The 26,518-nt window shown below is 38.3% G+C and overlaps 1 protein-coding gene across 7 annotated transcripts in view; it reads right to left on the bottom strand.

Annotated features, from left to right (window-relative positions):
• fat1a (FAT atypical cadherin 1a) overlaps window positions 1-21,861 on the bottom strand; it is a 95,726-nt gene extending 73,865 nt beyond the window's left edge. For 4 of the 7 annotated variants that reach the window (XM_044112913.1, XM_044112915.1, XM_044112916.1 and 1 more), the window contains exons 1-2: window positions 18,675-18,828; window positions 13,288-16,577 (exon numbers count right to left, since the gene is read on the bottom strand). In XM_044112913.1, coding sequence (XP_043968848.1) covers window positions 13,288-16,552 — 3,265 coding nt within the window. In that variant the 5' untranslated portion in view covers window positions 16,553-16,577; window positions 18,675-18,828. Of the gene's footprint in view, window positions 1-13,287; window positions 16,578-18,674; window positions 18,830-21,751 lie in introns of those variants that run through there. The other 3 variants (XM_044112919.1, XM_044112920.1, XM_044112914.1) reach the window with 2 other exon arrangements.
• Window positions 21,862-26,518: the final 4,657 nt, after the last annotated feature.

The raw sequence follows: 26,518 nt of genomic DNA, 5'->3' as shown, positions 1-26,518 counted from the left end.
CATTTTAAATTTCCAAATTAAAACAAATACAAAACGACTGAAACAGCAATAATTAAAATCTATTTTGAAGTCTCAGATACCAAAATTGCATTTTAAATAATAATAATCATTCAGCTTTGACAGAGAAAACAGGGGGAAAGTGTCAGGTAGTGCAAACTAACTGCTTCATAATGGGTGTCAAATGTTTTCAGCATTTCTCAAATCCCTGCTTTTTTAAAATTCAATTAAAGCAGAGCATCTCTGTAATGACTGGTATCCAAATGGAAATTATCATGCAATTCGACTTATTGCTCATTGGGACAGGCTTACTCCGAATCACAACATAATTTCAATTAAAGCTGCATGACATATTTAATCACAACCGTCAGTGCAATATCAATGTGTGAATAATCAAAGAGTTGCTTGTAAGAGGTATTAGGCCAGCTACTATATTTCAGATCCTGTTCAATAAAATCCTGCCTGCCAATAAAATTTTTGGTCACTTGGATGGATTCACTTTTTAACCACGTCTGATTTAAACGTTAGCATCTCAGGGAGAATATTGCCATCATGCATCATTCAATAGTAGGTTTAACAAATTGTGCTTTCCTAATATCATTCCACCCTAAACTGTGATGCGCTTGGGGTGAAAGGTCAGGTCCAAGGTGGGAAGGATGACATCAAAGGTTTGTCCTGAATAGATTACCACTAAAATGTTAACTTGGTGAATTGTCCGATCTAGAATTATTTTTGAAACATGATCATCCTTTCTGTATCAACTAAATGTTGAATCAAAAGAACATTTGTATATTAAAACAATGGTTTCCATGTGTACATCACCTTAGTTGTACTGAGGCCAAAAGTCCCCCCTGACTGGGATTTTCTCTAAATCCTGTTTCATAATGTAGATTTTAAATTTCTCCAGGCCCAAGTTAGAGCGGATATGCCGTCAATTCCTTTCTATATCCTCCTACACATTTCTGCTTTTCTTGCTTTTTTCAGATACATTTGAACACAACACAACCAAAATCTGAAAAACTATAAAGGGGGATACAAGCTTTCGAGGCTCATCTGACATCATGTTAAAGTAAATGTGCCTCTTTGTCAATTCACAAATGGCCTGTGTTTAAGTGGTTTACTTTCACTTAACCACACAATCAGGTCCAATTCTACGACTGCAGAATCAAATAATCATGTAACCAGATCCTGTCTGATAATATCAAGGAGACTATGAGATCTTAAAAAACAATCATGTCCTGATTTACAGTGATTCAGTGACAAAGGAGAAAAAGTCATTGACATCCAGACATCTGGAAAGAGTTACGGAAACTCCAGCAGCTGTTTCCATTACAAATGCATGCAAAATGTTGTCAATATCTCGTCAATGTAAAATAAAAAAAATAAAAAAACACACACAATTGTGTTTTTATTAGATAAGAAATGCAATTAAAATCACGTGAGTTAAAAGATAAGCGAGTCGTCATCCTCCAAAATTTCCTGTGGTCTTCTTCTTCATGGTTTGTGCCAGTGGCGACGTCTTGTTGTTGATCATGTGACTCATGCGATACGAAAAATAAAACTACTTTAACATGGCCAAAAAAAAACACCAAATTTTGACACCAAAACTTTTTAGCAAAAAATTTATTTTCTTGAAATTGGCGTTTCCATTAAGCAAATTTATTCTTTATTTATTCTAAATATCAAATTGGGTGAATATATGGTCAATGGAAACACAGACGTGGCATAGTGTATGCCAGATATTAGTGAGGGAGCAAATGCTTCAAGTAACTTGCAAAAGATACAAATAAACAACGACTTTCTGTTAAGGAAGACCAACTTTAACAAATTTAGCACATCTGACTCCATCAAATTACATCTTTTTACAGTAGATATGACTGCAGACCATTTTTAGTGAAGATGTAATTCTATTCTAAGGGGAGGTTTTTAGACTTGCTTGTAAGCCTTTTTGCATTTCATCCTCCATCCAGAACAAACCCTCTAAGTCATCCCTCCTCTCTTCCTGAAGGGGCTGAGCTGATGAAACTTTCATGCCAAGTAGCCGATGAGCCATGGGATTCTCTCTAAATTAAGCCTGCTTATTCCCTCCCACTTCTGTTCAGTGGCAGATTCAGTCAACAGGTTAACAATCATTAATTTGTTTTTTGACTTTATACTGAAGCTACACAAATTAGATCAAATGCTCCACTAGCAAACCTGAACTGCTGGACATTACTCCACCATAAGCAGCCTTTATGTGAGTAACATGACTGGCATGAGTTGGTCTGATCCATTTGCAGGGCACAGAAAGGTCAGAATATTGGGATTGGTCAAAGACGTAATCTGACAGATGATGGAGACGTATAAAACTGTCTCTCAAATCTCTCTCTACATACCAGACAAAGTACTACAGCTTTTAGAGTCAGTGAGCCATTTCTACTTCATGCATGACCAGGCGCTGTTCAATGTGACAAAAACCAGCTGTCAGCAGCTAGCTTATAGCAATGTTGGGTATTTTTTTTAAGGAAAGTATTCAGTGTGGCGAGTCTTATTGGGTTCATAAACCAGTTGGGGCCAGTACAGGTTTCTTATATGAACAGTCATGGAAATTCTGAAATATATAATCCCATGAGAGCATGATAATCATTAGTTTGTAGACTTAAGTAAGCCAAGATTAAAAAAAGAAAAGAATTGATAGACATCTGCAATAAAATGACTGAATGGATTTTCCATATTAAAGAATGTCTTTAATTCCACTTGAGATAGCGTTTGAGATTTAGTTGAAGACACAAAGCTTCCATTGTTAACCCTGGTAAGTGTGCTTTGAAAAGAAAAAAGCCTGAGTAACAGAAAATCACTGCCGTATTTTATAGCGGCTTTAACTGTACGCCTCGGAGCCCTGGAAACTGCCTGCCTGCATGCAAAAAAATCACAAAGTCTTAAGTTTTTTTGTCTACCTTCTGATGCAAATATCTTAGCATATTTGAAATAAGACAAAACTAACTTACAAGTAACTATTAGGAGCTTGTTTTTAAGTGAATAATTGCTTAATATTGATTTTAAAAAAGTACTAAATCCACTGGCAGATTATTTCACTTATAGGAAAAATGTCTTGTTATAGTGGAATAATCTGGCAGTGGAGCTTTTTCTTTTTTTATAAATATTAAGAAATGATTTACTAAACCAAACTCTTATACTGTGCTTAAAAGTTACTTGTCAGTTTTGTCTAATTTCTAGTGCACCAAGATATTTACACTAAAAACTAAACCAAAAATACTTTAGAAGATTTTGTCTTTTTGCAATGCGTCCCTCTGGTAACTAGAACATCTCAGTTATGTTATTTTCTGAGGATTTTTTTCACTCCCAGCACTGATGTCTCTAACTGCACAGAGCAGTCTTTATTGATTTGTTTCTCTATAAATACTCGTCTATTATCATTGCATTAAATGAAATGTAACATTTCCACCAACACCATACAATTATGTAGTTTCTCAGAAGAATAATTTATTATGTCCAAACCATCGACCAATTTGCGCACAAAACACAGAGAATCCCCAAAGCACAAAAAACACCAGTATTATGAAACTTTTTATAACCGAGACATGTTTGATGTCTGCAGGTTGCCGCCAACGACACAGCAATGACAGGACTCAATCATTTCAACACAGCCCCGAAATTGTAATAACAGAGACAAAAGTTTTTAAATTGGTATTTTGCTTTCTCTGTATATTTAACAAATGTAGAGCCTGTTATTTAGTTAATTTTAGAGATGGTGTTTCAATTATTGTTTCTGTCTTTTGGAAGAAAGCTAAATATGTTAATCAAACATGTCAAATTTGCAGATGAACCTATTGACTATAGATTGGACAATCCAACCATGTTTACTAATTATTCGCCCACTGTAATATTTATTTATTCATTTATATCTAACTTAGACAAGCCTTACATCACTGATTTCAATAAATGATTACTCTTAAAATGAAGCAGCTGGGTGGAAAGAGGAAAAGTTGAGTCCGCCTTCAAAAGCTGAGATCAACCACACAGTATTATTATTACTGCTAGTAAAGATGACTAAAAAGCTTTGGAATAATTGAACATTTTTTTATTGCAGAACAAAAAATAAAATGCGGATGCATTTGGTCTCATTGATTGACATTTTCTGGCTGATTACAGATCTTTAAAAAGCCTGAAATGCCAACTCCCGATTTTGGGCGATGCCAACATTTTTTTGTCTGAAAGGTCAATAAACATAACAGCAAAGCTGCTAAGAGCATGTCATTCAGCTCACACAGATACGGGTTTATCTATTCTCAGCTGCTTGTTTAAACTTGCCCGTCTTGAGATTATTAAAAAGAAACTACAGCAGTGAAGAAGGCTGTGCACGTTTTTAATAATTTTTATGTTTAAGAAGATGTTCTTTTAAATCTATAATTATTTAGCGTATTCATGCAGTTCAGTGATGAATGTCAGCATGGCAGTAAATTAACACATAATGAGGTACATCCTGTGCTGCAGGCAGCACCATGTTTCTTTAAAAAGATTTAATGGACTGAAAGTCCAACATACTTCTAACAGGAGAAAGTGTGTTATTCATTTAGCAACCTAGAATCAACTTTGTTCCACTGCACATTCCTGGTCCCATCTCCACGGTAACAGCAGTCGAACAATGACTCTTTGGAATCATGTGCCACTTTGCAGCCCAACATTTATCTTGGATAAATGGAAGATGAGGGACAGAGAGTGACAGTTCAGTATTTTAAACACCGAGTTGATGCACGGGAAGCAGCTTATGTTTTCTGAGGAAAGAAGTACGTTGTAATTTTATGTTGAAACGGACGAGAAATTCCTCATTACCTGTCAAACTGTTTTCGTTTACTCTCACAAAGAAAGCTTTCGCGGCGCAGGCTGCGAAGAGCTTCAAGTGAAAGGCCAATGCATATTTTATCCAGGAAGAAAGGGCAGTGCATGCAATATACAGCTAGCATCTGCTTCTCATGTACAATGAGCGTTCTCTGCTCTGGTCACTCTGTACACTCAATGATTTCACTTCGAGCCAGGACACAACAGCTTTGATTACATTTGATGCTGTGGTGATGAGAGTAAGTTCTCATCACCACAGCATCTGTTTGCCCTTTTTCTGCGTGAGAATGGTGCAGCGAAGGAAAAGCAACAGCTACAAAGCAGAACCCAGGGCGTCACTGAACATTTTAAACACCATCTCGAACCAAAACATCACTAGCGAAATCTGAGTGCAGAGCTTAAGGTGAAGGATTAAGAGTTGACAAGTTAATCCTGATTTTCTTGAAATGTGTTTATGTTGTTTGCAGACTTTGCAGCTGCATCTGCTTCACAATTACTCCATATGCAACTTGGCCCTTTATTTATTTATTTGGGACTTACTCATAGCTATGTGACCTTTTAATTAATTGGAGCCCAGCTCCTCAGAAAGCAAAAACTCTCTTTCATGTTCCACAGATGGAAAAAAGAAGAGGTCTTCTCCTTATGTTGCACCTCTTTAGCCTCTTCAATGCACTCTGTCCTTTATGTGGGTTTCATTCTTCATGCTTACATCAGCTTGTCTTACTGCACTCAGAGCTAAATGTTCTAAATTTAAAAGCAGCTATAAGACAAAAATCATTTACTAAATGACTAGAGGTAAACGTACAAGTGAACAGACGATTACTCACTGGAATTAAAAATTATCAGTGGATTGTTGACTGATTTAAGGTGCGTCAAGATGAATCAGTCATACTTTGAGGAGTGGGGGCTTGTCCGGGTTCATCAAGATAAGCATTCTTTTATTGCTAGCTGTATGGAACCATCCTGTTTTCAATGAGACACCATATCAGAGCAGAATTTAATCCAACTCCATGTAGTACAAAGGTACACAACAGTGACCCGCCCCCACCTGTTGCTGTGCACTGCCTCCCAGAAATCTGAAAGAAAGCTACGGGGAAAAAAAAAATTTGATTTTTGGACACATTTCTGTACATGAACCATCAACTGTTGTTGATGTTCTGAAGTCTAGAGCACACTTTACAGGTGCATTAAGTCATTATAAAACAAAACAAACAAAAAAACACATTTTTTCCATATCTGTTAAAACTGTCACCACGTCCTGACAGTATGAGATAGTTTGTGAAAAAAAAGAAAATTAGTTCCTCTGCTTCCTCCTACTGCCATCTGCAGAAATACTCCAGTCTGTCAGAAACAACCAATCAGTCAGGAGGAGGGTCTTAGCGCTATCAATAACTTTATGTATGTGCTACTCACACACTCTCCCCCTTGCTCTTTGCTATGCTACAGCTATTTCATTACATTTGAGTCTGCCGTGAATGCTCCAGCTACTTAGCATGGCCACTGATAGCAGCAGATAAACAGTTTTCTTGTAATGTTTGGTTGTTCCGCTATTAGCACAATGAGCAGCACATTGGCATCACCAAGACCCTCCTCCTGCCTCTGATTGACCATTTTTTCTGATCTACAGATAGCAGCAGCACAACAGGGGGAAGGCAGAGGAGTTCCTTTTTTCCACAGATTATCGGTTTCATGTTGTACTGCCAGGACACAGTGACAGTTTTAGCAAATATACAAAAAACATTTTTTACATAAGTTACATTCTGCAGCTTTACATACAAGAAATGATTTGTTGGGTCACAGAGCAATGACAGGATGAAAAACGAGACTCTAGTTCTTCTTCGCCTCAGTTATCTCCCTCAACCACTGCAGCAGCCGACACTTTGTTAGTCAATCACTGTTAGTCAGTTGTTAAAAGTAGTTACTTTTTACAACCGATGCAAAAGTGTATGTTAATTTTAAGAAACTAACTGGGCTGTTTATGAGGTCAACCTAATACTATTCTTTTTGCTTCCCGCTTTTGGGAATTTTATTAACACTTCAAATGTTTGCAGCTTATTTTCAACAGACATGTTTTTGAGGCCGTTACATGCAAAGATAGCTTTTCCAAGATTACACCTGACCTACATATAGCATGTAGTGCTCCAGTGGCTTAGCTGAGCATCGCATGGTGAGGGCAAAGCCATAAAAATCTTTATTAGGAGGACTGGGTTTAATATAAAAACTTGACTTTTTTTCAAATGAAGGAATGTTGTTTCTCTCTTTTTGATCAATTCAAGTCAAACTGCAAAAACCTGAAATAAAAAACTGTAAATGTATAAAGTAGAGGTAAGAGAGAATAAAGGTTTTGGGATGTCTCATTATTCTGTTCAGTTTGATGCATCCTGCCTTTGAGATTCCTGCAAACACTAAGGTTGACTGCGGCAAGATCCTTATATTTAGCTCTGCTGCAACCGCACTCATCTGTAAACCACGAGATTAGTAGTTCATTTGCCGCCGTCGGCCCTTCAGACAGCAAATTGGTTGTTTTCACGTGAAGTCTGACAAAATAGCTTTAAGAGACACAAAAGGAGGAGGAAAAATAAGAGCTCATTTGGAAGCAAACTCTTCAGGACTCCACTGCAGTAGATCGATACCGAAACTTAAAATTTGAAGTTGTGGAATTGTGATTTATAAATTTAAATCTAAAAGAACATTACTTATTCCTTGGAGGATGGGGCTTGTGTCACAGCTACAAATCTATAAACAAGAGAGACATAAAAAGTTGGAAACCAAAATTATATTTAAACATTGTACTTTTACATATTCATATAGAAGTTATTGCACAAAAACAGTACTTCCTGCACTATTAGGCTGCACTAACTGTCTATTACAAGTCAATTTTCAATAAAGTTCCATCAGAATAAAAATCTTGTGTTTTTAATATTTAATCTTTTAGTGCATCAAAACTCTGAATACCAACAATTTTCCGTCTTAAATTTATCAACCAATAGAAAGTGTTGAACAGTAAAAAAATTTAAATGTAGCCACCCAATGGTCAGATGCAAAAATATTGATCATCTACAAATTTTTCCCTTCCTACACATTGCTATTTAGCGTTTTTAGGTAACCCACAATACAAACTAAGGTAAGTACATCATCAGAGAATGTAATTGAACCATTTTCTATTGATTTGCTTTGATCAACAACTAGAAGGTCAAATATTTTTTACTTGTAAAATAACACTCTCCTTTTTGATAGATAAGGGTATCAGAAAATAGTATGTGCTTTTATCAATATCAAATGGAGGTTGGTAACAAGTACTCTGCCATATAAACATGAATAATATTGTAATTCTTTCACTTTTGGCTGAATTCAAACACTTCCATCTGTCAAATAACATGCGACAAATTGTTACACCTCAAATAAGTTTTCAAATGTTCGCAATTAGAATTAGCCGGTTAAACCTAAGAAAACTAAATATCAGTATCAACCAAGCAGAGCTCGCTCTCAATGCGAGACCGAACTTTACTGTCCAGTTCAATTTAAGAATTAAACCAACTGATATTGTTTGTTGATGAAACTTTTACATGATTGTTGTTTAAACACTTAGAAAGCGTGCCATAGATTGAAGATTGCTTGAAGCAAACATATCAATAGAAGCCTTGGAAGGTAAATGTGTTGTACAGCAGGGGAGGAAGCCATGATGAGACTGTTTAAATTAAAATGGCAATAATCCAGTAACCACAGAGCTTTTAATAACAGAGAGAATGTCTGGGAAAACAGTTGCTATCGGCTCCCCGGGCGGACTGATGGCAAGAAACCGGCAGAAGATGACGACAGCATGGAGGGTTTGCTTTAGGCATGTCAATGTCAATTAACATGAATTGTCCTAAAGACAACTTCAGATAGATAGATAGATAGATAGATACTTGGGATTTACCCTCAGGAAAATTGTAGTTTAGTCTCCCACACAGCACCAATACATCAAATACTTAAACTTTTTTCTTTTTTTTTTACATTAACATTTTTTGTTATTTAAACATTTATTTTATTCAACATTTACAATGTTGAATCATAACCATTTGTCAAGACTTTATAGTTGCTTTTTTTTTAGGTATTATTAATAATGTCTTCTAATAACACATAACTATGTTATGTGTCTTGAATTTCCTGTCAACTTTAAACATTTTTAACTCAAAAACATGACAGGCTGTTGGATGACTGCCATAGCACCCCTACTACCCCCCATCAGGTTTTCTGGGGGGAAACCCTCTGCATGTGCTTATGATTACACAAATCTATGCAAAAAAATAGATGGCGATGTGCGTCTTTCACCGCTGCATGCTGGGAAACACATTTCATAGCTGGATGGTGTTTGGTTTTGGGCAGATTCCCTCAAAATATTTTTATTAGTTTCTTTTTTTTAACCAATGTTGGACTTTCTGGTTAAAATTCACAACATGCAGGTGCAGCACCCAGTATATTCCAAACACATAAGGCTCCTTTAACAAACCTCACCTTTCATCTAGTTAAGTCTTGGGAGGGGCATCGCCACCTCGGCTGCACTTAGTTGTCTGCTGACCTCAGAAATACATCATAATAACAGGACCCAGCCCAAGACAAGCCTACTATTGCACCTTTTGATAATCACTTAATAAAGGCCTCTGAAATTAAGTAGATGATAACAGCTAGGGGCTTAGAATTTGTGTCTCGCTGCAGATTTGATGTTATATGTGGCCTTTCAGTCTTGTGAAATTGCCTGATCTGACTTCAAGGATCAAGGATAACAAAGTAAATTATGTAACATTTATAATTTCAGAGTTCCATAACTCCTGACTTTATTCTGAGAAGTTCATTGTGTGTCACATAAAATCAGACAAATGTGCTGATTTTGGCCACAGTTCAAGGAAATCTTCCAAAATTCTGCCAGCGTTGCTTCTCTTTCTTTCTAAGCAGTCTGATTTTCATGTGCAACAGACAACAGAATGCAGCTGTAGAAAATTGCTATTGTCCTTCATCTCCTTTGATGTCTTCACTTCCTGCTGTCTCGCTTGTCAAATAACATTTCTAAAGAGACATAAAGCAGAGGCTAACCAGACGGGCTGCATGTTTGCAATCTGTGATGTCACACCATATGTGCAACAGGTTTCAAATGTTGATTGGATGGTGATGGTTTCATCAAACCCAACGGTAGTTAAAATTTAATGTTGCTTCCAAAGCAGAATAAGGGTGACATTTGCAGTTTTTGTGTAGCATGTTCTGAACATTTGAAGGACCAATTTCCTAGCAGTTTTAATTTGGCTGTAATTAAAATGATAAACGGAAAGTGTTTTTGTAATAGTGTGCAAACAGCAAAATTAACTAAAAGGGGAAATTACAGGTAACTGATTTCTCTGTGTTCATATAAATTTAGTTGTGCTGCATATTAAAGAACGGACAAACTGAATAATATTGTGTTGGTTAATAAGCTAAATCAAAATTACCATTAGAATTACTTATCCTGCATCTAGTAAAAAGACAATTGTACACCTCACCAATCAGAGATTTTGTGCTTATTTTACACTTTCTGGTTAAATTGAAAGTGGACAGAAGTTAGCTAACTTTAGAGGAATTTGCAGAAAAATTCTGTGAAGACAAACATTTTCAAATCCACTTAAAACAACTGACAGCAATATACCAGTTTCTTATTTGTTCAGTGACAACTTACGCACTGAAGAGTGTTGTATATTTACTAGCATCATCTTCATTGAATTTCTGTGAGAATTTTGAGCAAACTTTTAAAATCCTGCAAATCTGAAAAAAATGTGTTAGGCATGGCTCCATCTAAAACAATGCAGTGAATACATCTATTCACTGTATTGAATAGATACAAATATTCACTGTAGATCAGCATTGCTGCTCAGGTTCATCCTGTAGCTGTTGGGTTGCCAGTCTCAGGCACTTTGTTGTTTATCCACCTTACCTGTAAGGTTACCACCTCCATTAAATATGGTGAATCATTTTCATTTACTAACTAAAATAAGCAAAGTTTAGACAGATGCCATACAGAATCACTGCATACAATGATAAACGGAAATTGTTTTTAACTCTGAATTTATTCCTAAGAAATTCAGAATCAGCTAAAATATGGTCAGACCCCAAAGACAATCAGAGATTAGAACTTGGTTGAAAAAAGTCTAAATCTCTGATTTTGATATAATGTCAACTGAATAACCACAAAGTGGACTTTAATGAACATTATTGGGGCACAAAAAAAGTTACAGAAGCATTGGTTAATTTATCTGTGTTTTGTAGAGAAGCACCATGATATGGGCTGATGACCAGAACTAAAAAAAAACCAATATGCTTTGTTTCCAGCTTGAGAACCGACCATAGCTAACCTTAACCACGTCATGGTAATTTCCAAAGTTAAAATATTTTCAGTATTAAGAAGATATGTACTCAACTACTTAAATTGCAAACATTTTATTGTTTTCTACCATATTTGAAGACCTTTCTTGAGTTTGTTCAAACTGTCTTGAGACAGATTTTGGTAGATAACAGAAGGGGTAAAACCGAATACTACATTTCTTAGTTTAAAGCTTCTTAGCATTCATCCTAGGCCAGCCTCAGATGTGCTGGAATTCAAGCTAGCCACCTTGTTTTTAGGGAATCATCAGAAACTATCACTAATAGCTAACCTTCATTATCATTAAATGATTCACAACACCAATTTAAGTTGATTTAATCATGACAGTAAAACTCAGTTTAAAAACGACAACCACTGGTGTAGAGTTTGTTGAAGACTCATCTTCATTTAAAAATTAACAACTACAGTGATGAGAAAGACTAGAAGAAATTAACCTCAATTTTGTTGTTTTGTTTCTTACAGAAAAAAATTGACTCTGCTGAGATCAGTATTGGCAGGTCAAAAATCAGACTTTGGTAATGAATCTTTACATAGTGCCTCTCTGCTTTCTTTAGGACTTTACATTTATCAGACATGAAACAAGTCAATAGAATTTATATTTATATGACAAACACAAGTCAGAAGTACATTATGGCAATTTTGAAAACACTATGTCCCGAAATAAAATGGCACAACACAAAAATACTTTTTCTGATAATTGTCCCTCCAAATGTTCTCGCACTCCAAGCTGTTCAGATGTTGGAAATGGCACTCAGTGATAAAAAAAGAGAGACCATACAGAAATCTTTTCTGTAACTCATTACCACATATGCCACAGTTTCTAATTTTGAACAGAAAGATTTTGTGATGAGTGCACAGAAATCCATTTCTATGCACACAAGTATCCAATATCAAGTCCAAGGTTTATATACTCCAGCATCCATCTTCATAAAACAAGATTGTGTTGCATTTTAGATATCTCAGAACAATCACAGAAACAATCACAAACAACCTGGAGTACTCAACCCATGTTGAATTTACCAGCTAGGTTTTTCCCACAGAGTTTCCCTGATGAGACTTCCTGTCAACTTGTTGAATTATTCACATGCATCTCAATTGACCCGTAGGTATAAACAGGTAAAGCAGCCAACTGATAAATTGCTTTTTCCTGGCTTCCTTGTTGAGATGAACCAGCATGCACTTGCAAGTGCCAAGCCAATATATTATACATAAAGTTTCACTGCCTCATTCAGATATTAAATATGTATAGCAGAAAGAGAGCTTTAATTAAAAATAGAGAAAGTCACTTTAAGATAGCTAAGAGTGAAAGAAGAAAAAACAAAATAAGGGCAGCTAAAGAGGTCCTCCATCTCCAACTCAGGTGATCAGGGGTCTTATTAGCATTCCAGGCTGAATATTTGGACATAATTTGAGTCAGCTGTTGAAATCATTAAAGACAGCAGCGCATGTATTAACATTAATTTAGCTATATCCATAAAATAATTCTTGCAGTCAATACTGTGAGAAGGAATAGAGTGTAGTTTGAGCTGATTTACGTAGTCAAAACAAACTGGAAAACTTAAATCAAAATTATTTTGTGAAGCATCTGTATCATAAAAGGTTGGTTGGGGGGGAAAAAAAGCAAGCAAAATCACTCCAAATCTTTTTACAACCAAGGTAACTACACGGGAATGCACACAAAGGTCTGAGAAACAGCTGCTCCATCTGTTCCTGCCATCAGTTCTTTCACAAAAAGGAAAAAATGACTGGAATAAGAAACTAGCCTGTAAAAGGAATCTCTTTTAGACCAAAGTTTCACACAGGAAAATATGTCAAAGTCAACTATCCAAACTTTCTTGAATGATGTACCAATCATTTGGCAACAGATGCCAGATTTCCTCTAATTGGTTAATTGACAGTTGATGAAATACAGACAAATCTGATGTTTTGTGCTATTCATGAAATGCAACAAAACCAAAAGTACCACTATTTTCTGCCGATAAATGAATCAACCAACACGATTTAACTATTGACTTTTCCTAGATTAATAAATAGATGTAGGTGTATATAACACAAACACTCACCAGTTTCTTCATCAATGGAAAAAAATCCTAAGCCAGATCCATCTCTTATGGAGTACCGAATCTCTCCGTCTCGTCCTGAGTCTTCGTCTTCAGCTGAAACCGTCATTACAGAAGTCCCAATGACGGCATCCTCTTTTATAAATCCCTTTTCCACAAATGACCGAAAGAAAGGCCTGTAGAGGTTCTCATTCACGTCTACCACCTCCACCTCAATGAAACAGGTTGAGGACAGAGATATTGGCTTTCCTTTGTCTTTAGCCTTGGCTGTCAGGTTATACACCTGTTTGGTCTCATAGTCCAAATTTTGGACAATCCGTAGAGCTCCACTGAGTTTGTCCACTTCAAAGTGTCCATCTCCATTATCAATCAGGCTATACCGTACTTGACTGGAAGCGCCAACGTCAGGGTCATGCGCTTCCAGCCACATAATTACAGTACCGATAGGAAGGTCTTCCCTCACTTTAACACGGTAATTAGGAGGAACAAATTTGGGAGGGTTATCGTTCACATCTTCCAGGGTAATTTTAAGAGGAACTGTGGACACCAACTGAGGCTCACTCACTGCCTGGTCTCGTGCTGCAATCTTCAAAACATAAAACGGATAGCGCTCCCGATCCAGTGGCTTCGTCACAGTCACCACTCCAGTTATCTCATTGATGGCAAAATGATCTGTCCCCCCTAAAATGGAGTACTTGACAATTCCATTGTCCGCCTGATCCTTATCTGTTGAGTCCACCTGGATAATTTCAGTCCCAGCCGGTGTGCTCTCGCTTATTTCAATAGAGTAAGAATCTTTCAAAAATTGAGGGCTATTATCGTTGGCGTCCAGGATCTTCACGTCCAACAGGCGTGAAGAAGATTTTTGCGGTATCCCGAGATCGTAAACAGTAATGTTGAGGGTATAGTGGTCTGTCATTTCACGGTCAAGTGGAGAGTAAACCAACAGCCAACCGGTTTCCATGTCAACAATAAAACGACTTTCTGTGTCTCCCCCTGAAATGACGTACACTAATTTTCCATTGAAACCACTGTCTGGGTCTGTTGCACTTAAATGAATGACACGAGCTCCAACAGGAAGGTCCTCTCTAATTTCAACAAAACTCGGGAAAGACTCATCAAACAGAGGGGAGTACCGGTTGACTGAATAAATGTCCATATAGTTATCCTCTGGCTCAGTCTGGCTGTGGATTTTGCTTCCCTGGAGCAGCTTCTCGGCCAGCATGGTGGCAACACCCGTTTCAACACATCTCACCTGGACAGGCTTGCGTGCTGTGATGACAGTTATGTTCATGGTCATTGGCCGAGTCTCATGCTCGCCATCAGTCGCAACAATCTGTAAACTATGAAATGACACTTTAGCTGCCTCTCCCTCACTAAGTGTGCGCTTCAGCGACAGAAGGCCTGAGTTTGGGTTCATTTCAAATAAATCAAGATCATTCCCGGCTTTAATGAAGTACCGCACAAGCTGCAGTTCATCTGCATCTATGGCAGAAGCTGTTGTAATCTGCTCTCCCACCCCATGATCCCTTGGCACAGTGACCTCGCAGTCAATGTTTTCAAACAAAGGCTTATTGTCATTCAGGTTATTTAAAGTTATGGTAACCGATGCCTCCACTTCTCTTCTGAAAGGGGATCCCCAGTCAGATGCCCTGACTTTCAGATTATAAATTCTGGGCATGAGCTCATAATCCAGGACCTCTGAAGTGCTGATGACACCGGAAAAGTAGTCAATGACAAATGGCTGGGGACTCAGGTTGGTAATGCTGTAGGTCACATAGCCATTCTCCTCTTTGTCTAGATCGGTGGCTTTCACTGCTACCACACTGGTCCCACTAGGTACGTTCTCATCAACACTGGCCTTGTAGGATGTTTGCTGGAACTCCGGTGCATTGTTATTCACATCAATCACATCAACAATCACTTTCGTGGCTGCTTTCTTGTCACTTGTGATCACCTCTATCTCATACTGTGCCAAAATATCAGCATTGATTGGTCCTGCTGTGCTGATTAAGCCAGTATCTGCATTGATGCTGAATCTGTTCTTGTCAGAACTGTGTTTAAAGGCATAATTCTGATGAGGATATCGTGGCACAGCTGTCACCATTATTACAGGTGTGTGAAGAGGGGCAAATTCACTCAGATTGACTCTGTAGACAGCCTTTTCAAATACCGGAGGACCTTTTTGGAACTCTGCAGAGGTGATGTGTACCAGTTTAGCAGATGAAAACTGAGGCGGGGTGCCTTTGTCCTTTGCCTGTAAGGTGAGGTTATATCCGAATGGCTGGCTGTCCCAGTCCACTTCCTTCACAGCTTTTATCTTGTACTCTTTGCTCCCAGGGCTGCTTCTTACAGCCTTAAACTGCTGCAGTGGGTCGCCGGCGACAACGCTCAGCGACGAGATCTCTCCGTTTGCTCCCAGGTCTTTGTCCTCCACCGTTACAACAGCATACGTCGGGTCGTGATCTGCATCAGAGGGCGACAAGGTTACCGCGGTGATCACAGGCGCATGCTCGTTTGCCTGCTCCACCCGCACGGTAAGCTTGGCCATGCTGCTGAAGCCGCTGCTGCCGTACAGCTTCATGCCCCTGTCCACGGCCAGGATCTCCAGCTCGTACAGCTTTGTCTCGGAGTAGTCCAGTTTGCCAGTGAGCGTCACCACTCCGCTCGTCGGATGAACAGCAAACATGTCCGTCCACTCTCTGAAGCTGTAGTAGTACTCTCCGTTCGTACCGATGTCTGCATCAGTCGCCATGACTTTGGCCACGCTTGAGCGTATGGCCATGTTCTCTGGTAGAGAAATGCTGTAGGATGTCGGTGAGAAGAGAGGCCTCAGGTCATTGGTGTCCAGTACCTGCACTTTCACTCTCGTGCGACACTCCAAATTGGTGTTCCTCTCTGAAGCTTTGACAGTAAGCATATAGTGATCTTTAACCTCCCGATTGAGAATGGCAGTGCTGCCTCCTTTGGTCCTTATTCTTAAAAAACTGAAATCTCCCAACAAATAGTCCTCCGCTTTGAACAAGTTCTCATTGTCCCCAGAGATTATTTTGTACCGTATCTCCCACGCTGGGTCCGTGACAAAGATCCCCATCTTGGTGTGACTTTCCAGGTAGGTCTTAGCAGCAGAGTTCTCATATATGGTGGCGTTGTAAACAGAGTGGGTGAATAGCATGGAGGCAGCCCTCGCAAACCTTTGGCTTCCTGCACAGCCAGGGAAGAGCTGCAGGAGCAGAACGAGCAGTGCCACTGAGAACTTCCCCATCATCGTACCGGGATCTTCACAGAGCCACCTGGATGAGAGCAACATCAGAAAGAAAAAAACAAAACGTTAATGTCAACAGACAGAAGACATCAGCTGGGATTACAATTAAGGACAACAATTGCAAGAAACCAGACCGCCTTTAATGACTTAACAAATGTGGGCCAGGCTGGTGAGTGGCTTGATGTGTTCCATGTGGAAATAGGATGAAGCAGAGCAGCCAATCGGATGACAGATCTGAGCTGGCAGTGCGCCTATTATGAGCACATTGCCAAGATAGCAACCATACACCCTTCTCAATGTTAAATTGAACTCAAATGTGTAAATCATAGCCAAAATAAATAAAAAGGGGTAAAATATTTTTCACAGATTTTACATTCTGGAATTAAAATAAGGCAGAGCACACCATTTATAGTCACTCCTGACTTTTAAAGATACAGGTTGTGTGCATTTTCTTTTACTCTGATAAAATGTAGACTGATCAAATAAAATGTAGTAAAGAGTAGATTTCCACTGCAGGATTTTAAAAATGTTCTATTTTTAAGAAGCACTATGAAAATACTTGTATAGTGTTGTGCATACATGGGTTGATGACATCACAAGAGGTATCAACTTTAAGCTTGATCAGTTGGTATTCATAAACATTATGGAGGATGAGCAGTTTCTTTAAACATTTTAATGCAGATTGTGAAGCACTAAAGTTGCATTTGAGTTACAAGCGGTTTCTCCATGATGGATGCAGCGGTGAAGCAAAGCACAACATTAGATGGAAAATTCATAAAGGATTATGAACAGATTTCTACTAATCAGTTTTTGCATACATTTGCCATTCGTATGATTACAGATAATATAATCTGGCATATCCATTCCGCCCTGCTCCACTTTAAAAACCCCTTTCATGTGTTTGACTGTTGCATAATTTGGTGAAAATCCATGCAAAGTTGCCACATAGCTCAAGGGTGTTACTGTACATAAACAATCAAATGCAACATAAAGATACATTTGACTCAAAACATGCGAGTTAAAAAAAAAAAAAGCAAAGCCACTCCAATAAGGTCCCTAATGCCTTCTGTGATGTCACTGGAATTATGCATAAAAGCTTGACTTTCAAAAAGAAATATTTTACAATACATCTTTCATTTACAACAAAATAGCAAAGCGAATATAGAAAATGTTCATGTTCTGCAGGTGATAATCTAACTCTAAAGTGATTTTGAGTTTACAGAAAGGTAGCCGTAAAACTACAATATAATAAATGCAGGCAAAAAATATTGAAGAAAAATAAACAGAGTCGCTCTGTACAGCATGAAGGGGTTAAAGAAAAATCAGCGCCGAGGCGGCTGGGAAACTGTTGGGAGCCGCTTTCCAGTCTCCCTCCTGGCTGTGTGGGAGTCCATACAAAGACAAATAAAAAGCAAGACGTTGCCATGTCTGCGCCGGAATGCTTCTCATAAAAACCCTACATTATTGACTTTTGGCGTGTCACAAATTACCCTCGTACGGTTTAGTTATTAAGGCTTTTAGCGGGGTTAATAAGTGACGCGGTATGAGAGCAAACGCACCTTAAATCTGAAAATACTCCCTGCAGGTATGAAAAGAACCATCTTGAGGAAGCGCACTGTGAAATTTTCAAATCAAGCACAGAACTTCGTTTCTATTTCCAGCCCCCCCAAAAAAGTACGTAATACGAAGCATTTGCTTGAATGCATCTGGCAACGAACTTAAGCTGCTTTTGCAAAGAAATAAAAGTTAACAGTTGAAGATAATAAGTTAGGTGCCTGGAAAGTCTTTCATTTCTAACCCCATCCCCCAACTCTCCCCATTCACTCCTTGGAACGATGGCAGCCGAGCGCTGGGCAGAGATTTGCTTTTTTTAAATAAAAAAAAGCCACAGCACAGGAGAAAACAGCGCATAAACCTTCCTCAGAGTGAGCAATACGTGCGTTTGTAATCTCGAAGTTGGAATTACATAGTTTGTTTTGTTCAAAGCAAACTTCTGTGGAGAAGGCACGCAGCAGCGGTTGGTTTTCACAGCCCGAAGCTCACAATAGCGTCAACTTTTCTCCACCTTAAAAAGATGCGAAAGCGGCCAATTAAGGGAAGCCCCTTAGGATAGGAAACAACGTACCTCTCTTATTATTAATAATCTCGAAGATTCGGAGGTTTGGCATGAAGTTTCTGTAGTCCAAATCTCCGCATGGTAATACGTGGACTTCTCTCCTCTCCGTTACTCCTTCTGCCACCAGTCGGCAGGCTCTGTTTTTCCACGCTCACTAACTCGCTCCCCACCACGCTCCTTTCTCTCCTCCACTTGAAAAAATATCTCTCCGCGTTGCGCACGTCCGGATCTACTTACCAGGCTGGCATCGGCGGCAGCAGCAAGGCGCTCCGCCGGCCCCGCGCGCCTGGCTGTTCCTGCTCGGTTTTACCGGGAATATTTTTGTCAATTGCTAAACCTGTCTGATCGGATGCCTTCTAATAATACAAACGTGTAACAACTGATACAAAATATGTATCAATTACTGCATATTTGTAGTACATTTAAATGTGTATTTATTATGAGCTATTTTGAATAATACTTGGAGAAGCTGTTGTTTTCGAACTTTAAAAAAAGCCCATTTGTGATAATTGAATTAGTTAGGCTAACCAACTGACAACCAACCCTTTCTATGTCATCATAGACTTGATACTATTCAGCTATAAAGGCAATGACCATCAGTCAAAGATTGGAATTGGCCAATTTTTCCTTGTTTGGCTCCGAAAAAGTAGATTTTTTTTCTTTTATATTCACTAAATGCCTTAAAAGTTTAATCTCTCACCATTATCTGTTATATTATGGCTAAAATGCTTTTTGAAGTTATTGAAAGTCAGATTAATGTTTGATGTATAAATAGGGATAATCTTGAATATCATTGAATTTCCACTAGAAATTAACATCCCTAATAAAGAACCCCATTTCACTCTACATTGTTTGGGTGACCTTGCTTTGCTGCTAAAACAAAAGATAATTCCTCTGTAACCTCAATTCAGCCTACTTTGTGCATGTCTTCCAGGCATTGAGAACATAATCTATTTTAATTACATTTCCTTTTAGCTTAATTTGATAAAAAGCCAAAGTTTATAAAGAAAGCACAGCCAGTCTTCCCAAATGAGGATTACCAGGTAGGTCATATGTTGTACATGTTTGAGATTAAAGGTTTATTGATTCAACTCAGCTTTTTTGTATATTGCCAAATTAAAACAAATATTTTGTATAATCTACTTTATTCCAAAGTATTTTCAATTCATTCCTCTCAGAAAAGGTAAAGGTAATCATATTTTACATATTGTGTGTGTTTTTTAATAATGTTTAACTATTTGCCTGTTAGCTGGAGATGGGCACCAGCACCTCCCGACCCCTCTAAGAGACAAGGGTGTACAGAAAATGGATGGATGGATGGATATTTGCCTGTTGTTGGTGCTTTAGCAAAAATAATCTATCTATCTATCTATCTATCTATCTATCTATCTATCTATCTATCTATCTATCTATCTATCTATCTATCTATCTATCTATCTATCTATCTATCTATCTATCTATCTATCTATCTATCTATCTATCTATCTATCTATCTATCTATCTATCTATCTATCTATCTATCTATCTATCTATCTATCTATCTATCTATCTATCAGTGACGTGCGGTCAGGGGAGGCAGGTGAGGCAGTGCCTCACCAGCCAGAAATAAAATATATAATCATAAAGTAATTTAAATTGTTATATTCATCCGGTGGTTTGTACTAAAAAATATTTATTTTTCATGTAGCTTCACCAATTTCGATTTTTATTTGTTCAAAATCGCTGAATTTTCTTATTTTCCCATTCAAATGCTTGGAAGCGATGCCGGTGAGGCAGCAGCGAGCTCTGCCTCACCTTGGATTGCGCAACTCCTGGCTCTGCGCTGGCTGCTAAGCGGAGAGAGCATGTTGCTGTACGGCGTCAATAAAATGGTTTAAACACATTTAATATGTGAACTTATTTCCAATAATTTAGCTTATGTATATAATGTACAGTGCTTTTTGTCACCAACTGTGTTTGTGTAACGTGTTTCGTGTAATGAGCGATTATAAACGGCAGAGAACAGGTTCGAGGTGAGGCAGGCAGTTCTCTTGCTTCATGGCAGGGGGCGCTCACGAGTAAGTGACAGCGAGCTAGGCTAAACGATTCGGGAAGCAAGTCAAGTGCAGCGATAGATTATAATAGAGATAGTGATTTTTTTATTTTTTTTTAAGGAAATGTGTGTTTTGTGAGCTACAGTTTGTATGTGTAAGGATGCAGAAGTGAAACATAACCTGTAAACTGCTGTCAATCTATGCATCTATTTGCAAATCTGATTCTGATGACGTCAGTGCCTCACCAGCTATGAACCTCACCGCACGTCACTGCTATCTATCTATCTATCTATCTATCTATCTATCTATCTATCTATCTATCTATCTATCTATCTATCTATCTATCTATCTATCTATCTATCTATCTATCTATCTATCTATCTATCTATCTATCTATCTATCTATCTATCTATCTATCTATCTATCATATCCAGATCTAATTACATACATTGCAATTTGATCCTATTGATAAAACAATACAGAGAAATTCCGTTGCCCCATGATTCCAATTGCTAAAAAGTTGCCTATCTACGGAAGCCCAGCTGTATGATGTGTTGGACTTTTTGTGTATTTATTTCTTATTTTTTTATTTTTCTAATATCCAGTGGTCAGGCTGGAAACGCGTCCTGCAGTGATGCCGCGCCGTTATCGCAGCATGGAGACGCACTCAGCCCTCTCTCGGGTCAGTCACCCGGACTTTTCTGGATCTCGCTCTTCTGGCCGGAGCTGCGGATGGCGCTGTGTCACTGCTCTGGTCCGGACCGCGGAGATCCAGCAGATCCCCCCCCCCCCCCCCCCCCTTGAAGGAAAAGCCTGTGCTGCTCGCGGCTTGCATGACAACCTGTCAACACCCGCTGGTGATGAAAGTGTTCGGTGTGCGCGCGTGCCATGCGTCTACAAGTGTACGTGTCCGCGTGCGCGTTTCTGGGCGAGCGGACCAAAGCATTGTTAAAGATGCTGCTGAGTCGAAAGTTTTAAAAAAGTATAGTAAAAAAAAAAAACAAGCAAAAAAATCATTGAGAAAAGATCACAGCAGGATGCATTTTTACCCACCTCTAAAGTTTACCTCCCATAAATCCCGGCTGTCTCACATGACGGAGTCCTCCTGTTCAGCAGGAAGCTCCGTTCCTCCTCAGTCCTTCAGATTCGACCCGCTCACACTGATCCTGCATAGTGCTGCTGTACAGTAGATGTGGTTCACTCCGCGTCTCTCCAGCAGAATGGCACAGGTGGGGTGGCATGCTGTTGCTACCTTCAGGTGATTTCGGAAATATCGCGATCCGTCCAGGCGCTCAGAGGCAGACGAGAAAAGTAAAGATTGCGGTATGGCTGCTCTCCCTTCAGCAGGACGCAGGACTGAGAGAAGATAGCAGCATCGGTGTTATCAGGGTGGATGTTCTAGCGCTGGTTTCTGCTTATCTGATCATTTCCTGCTGATAGTTTAGAACCTAATAGGAGTCATTAAAATTTGTTGCTGCGCAGATTCTGCTGAAGCTTGTAAAAGCCTTCATGCATGTGTAGTTTCTTGTAAAAAATAATTTATGCCAGATAACAACAGCATTTTTTTTGTCGATGTTTTCTATGTTTATATGAAATTTCATGTGAAAGACCAACACAAAGTAGAGCACATGCCACACTTTTCAGAATTTCAGATACCACAACAAAAATCTGAATTTTGTGAAAAAAATATATATATATTTAATTTTTTTCAGACCACTTGATATAAATTTAACTTCACTTAAAATTACTAAATGTCTAAAACTTCTCAACTTCACTTAAACATACCAATTTCTTTAAATGGGTTCTTGTCCTCTCTCATTCTCTCTCTCTCTCTCTTTTTCCACTTCCATTTCTTGTCTGATTTAGCTGTTACATAAAAAAAACACTACAAAAATTGCTTTAAAAGAACACTCAGTTGATTCAGCTCCATTACATAGTCAGATTTAATAAAATATTTCACATGGTTGTTAAAAGTTTCATTTATGTTCTGTGGACTTTATGTTCATAAATTTTAGTTTACTACTAATCTCTAAGCATGCAAAATCAAAAAGACTTCTGCTCCTCCTGCACTAAAATAGAGGAGATTCTGATCTGACCCTTCCTCTCCTTAACAGATGAATTTGAACAAATGAATAAAAGTGTCATGAAGATAGAACCTGACCAGACATGGTCATGGTTCATCTAGATCTAGATTTCTCACATGGACCAAAATCATCAAGACAAAAGTACAAATTGACCAAATGCTATAAGTATTTTAAGAGCTAGCACTAAAAAAGAATAAAATTTCATCCATTTTTTTTTATCTGCTCAAGAATAAATTCAGAATGCAATATTTTAATAAAGCAAAGTAGAAAAGCAATGTGTAGAACAATGTTGAGCCGCATTAGAAGGAAAATATATTCAATTTCCAAATTCCTTAAGGCTCATTTGGAAAACAGTACACACAAAACGTGTCTATTTTCAGCTCAAGAACAGAATTTGGGTCACTCTGTCTGAAAACACCTGCTGTGTTTGGTCAAGCTTAATAAATTAATCAAATGCAGATGTGGGTGCATTAAAGTTTGTTTAGAGTAAAAATCCCTGGATGCATGTGGTCGGATTCACCATGTAATTAAAGAAAATCCTAAAAGGCTGGATAAATATTTTGTGTTGTGCCTAACTTGTTTCTTTTCTCTCATAATTTTGTCCTAAAAAAAATAAATGCCATCTCTGCCAACCACCTTTGCTTGTGGATCAAAATAGTTTCATTTTCAAATTTCAATCAGGGGCCATGGAAAATCATTTCAGGGGCTGCAAAAGGCCCATGGAGCACACTTTGGGAACCCCTGACCTAGATCTGATCAGAGTCTACAAAGAAACATAGAATAGAATAATTTTACCTTCAGTGGAGGAGTTTTAGTCTGATAACAGCAACCTAACAAATGGAAGCACAGGCACTAAAAATAAACATAACAATAAAAATGGAAGTAAAAACTGAATGAATCTGGCACAACACCAAAGACAATCACATCCTGTTTTTTTTTTTTTTGTCAGTCTATCAATCTGTGTGTTGAAATTAGCTGCCTCAATCACTGCACTGGGATCCGGCGATAAAGGAAATGGATGAACCATAATTGTTTTATCATTGCAAGTTCACCTTTTAACAGACGTGCTGTTGTGACCCCCATCTAGAGTTTAGTGGTGAACTTTGCTGAAGCGTACTCCATGTGGCCAACAGCTAAACCTGACACCATGCTGGGAGAGAGCTTCCAAAAAAATGCCAGAGCAAAGAGAAGGGCAGCTGAGCCAGAGCAAGTGTGTGAGAATTCATACCTAACGTCCGTTCGGCACTGGCTCATTAAAGTCACATATGCCCACAGGCTGAGTAAACGAAGGAGACCTATGGGCTTGCTGGGCAGATTTGTGTAACAGAGGGAAGGAGGGAAGATGAAAACCAGCCTTTTGTGTCTGAGAGTGAGTGTGCAATATTTCAGCTGTCTTCTTTAAATGATGCTCTGTTTGTTCTCTCTCTGAGTTTTGTCCTGTACGCTATCTGAGGCTGCAATTTTCTTTCATGGGCTGCTCTCTGATCTGCCTGTAAAGCTTTAATTGAATTCAGGTCAGGTGATGCCCTGGGCAGCTTCCACTGCTTTGATCTCTCAAAGTATTTGCAGTCCTGGCTAGCGTGGGTCAGCTCCTTCTGCCTTATGGACCTTATGTAGTGGTATAGAGGGGGAACTCTAGCCCCTGAACAACAGATGAAATCCACCACACAGTGGGAATTTAATATAATCTGAAATCACTAAGGATAGGAGAGGGAATTGTACCTTTCCAAAGATGCAGTCTAACCTGTTTGCAGACCTAAGCAGAGAGGGTATTAAAGCCAAACGACTGCAGATGTGCAGAGTACACAAACACCTTCCTTGTTCTAGCTTCAAGCAAGTTGTTCACATGACTCAAGTTTACAAAAAATAAAAAAGGCAAAACAAAAAACAAATATATATATATATATATATATATATATATATATATATATATATATATATATATATATATATATATATATATATATATATATATATATATATATATATATATATATATATATATATATATATATATATATATATATATATATATATATATATATATATTTTTTTTTTCAACCAGAAGAAAACCATTTTTAAGTAAGACTTTTCAAACTGAGAATCTGTTAATTCATAAATATATAGTGAAAACAAAGCAATTATATTTCTTGTCTGGGGTTTATTAATGACCACATTTAGGATGTTAGGAGATAAAACAGGAATGCAGCGCCTGTCACAATTTTTGACACCCAAGGAGCAGGAAGATAATAAATCTCCAGACTCCAAGATAGCAATGCCTCTTCACTGGCTTGGGACCAGTCGCTATGGTAACAAGGTCCTGAAGGTGTTGGCAGTCCTTACGCTCTGCTGTATTGGTTTTAGCTCAAATGTATGCCACAGTTTCAGAATACTGGGTTTGCAGTTGAGTCGACACTTCGTCATCTTGACAGAAAAATGTTAGTTCCCTACAAAGAACCAAAACAAGCAGAAGTATCACTGTCGTGTTTTCCCAGGATGCCCCCGCGACCCACTGCAGGTGGTGGGAGACAGAAGGACTCTGACTGAAATAACATCACAGTCGGACATCGTCTCTTCATGCATGAAGCTGTTGGTGAACTGCAGAGCTCCTTCAGTGACAGACTGCTGCATCCTGAGTGAACAAAGCAGTGTTACCTCAGATCCTTCCTCCCAGCAGTAGCTGTCAGACTTTAGAGCCATCACTGCTCCCAACAAACTCAATAAGTGTTTACATTTCTGTTGGCACTTTCACAATCATTTTGAAGTTTTTGCTGTTATTGTACATCTGCTTTTTCTGCACTGCATTGATATGCTACTGTACTGCAATATTTGTTATTTGGTTTCACAACTGGGGACTATATTCAAATTCAAAAATACTTTATTGATCCCAAAGCAAAATTAAGTGTTGCTGTAACTCATATCAATTCAGATTCTTCACGTAGTTACTGTAGATAGTGATGCCTCTCTTGTAGCAGTCTGTATTACAGTGAATCTGAAGAAGACTCTGACTGAAGACAGTCTCATGAAGAGGATGGTCAATGTCCTCCATCATTTTATGTTTTTATGTTTGATGTTTTTATGACATAAAGCAGTTTGAACAGCCTTGTTGAAGAAACTTGAAGAAACTCTGTTGTCGTTTTGATGTTCAATACACATGCACATTATGTGTGTTAAAAATGTCATCCTACAAAGTTGCATCCCAGTGTGGGATAATAAAGAACATTCATATTATCTTCTATAGCAATCCTGTTATTTAAAGGATGAACATCAGCGCCAGGCATGTTGCATTCTGGGTACATTTACTGTCAGCTGGCTGAATCCTCTGCAGCTTCGCCTCAATAAGAAGTCACTCCCATCCTCTCAACATTTCTAAGAATTGTTCTTATCTGTAATGAAAACAAAAAAAACTTTGCATCCTACAACTTTGAACCAGAATAAGTAAAATAGTGGCAGCAAGCCCGAATCCATTTAATAAGTTTGATTTAACAATTTAGAAGAGAGATTTATCTGGACAATTCTTCCCTGGATTTTTCAAATGACTAGTAAATGAAATTGTCATCTGTTACTTTATTGACTAGGAATTTGAAATCTCAACACCAGCCTTTTGGTTGCATATGAGACTTTTTGTTTTAGTTCAATACTTCAATATGTAAAGCACATTTTGTTCTCCGCATTAAACTGGATTTTGTTCATTGTGCTTGACTGTTAAAATCAGATACTCCAAATGTAGAACATT

Source organism: Gambusia affinis, linkage group LG04 (assembly GCF_019740435.1).
Source record: "Gambusia affinis linkage group LG04, SWU_Gaff_1.0, whole genome shotgun sequence".
Classification (NCBI taxonomy): Eukaryota; Metazoa; Chordata; class Actinopteri; order Cyprinodontiformes; family Poeciliidae; genus Gambusia; species Gambusia affinis.
Note: the sequence above shows the minus strand (reverse complement) of the source record. Positions and strands in the feature narration are given on the sequence as shown.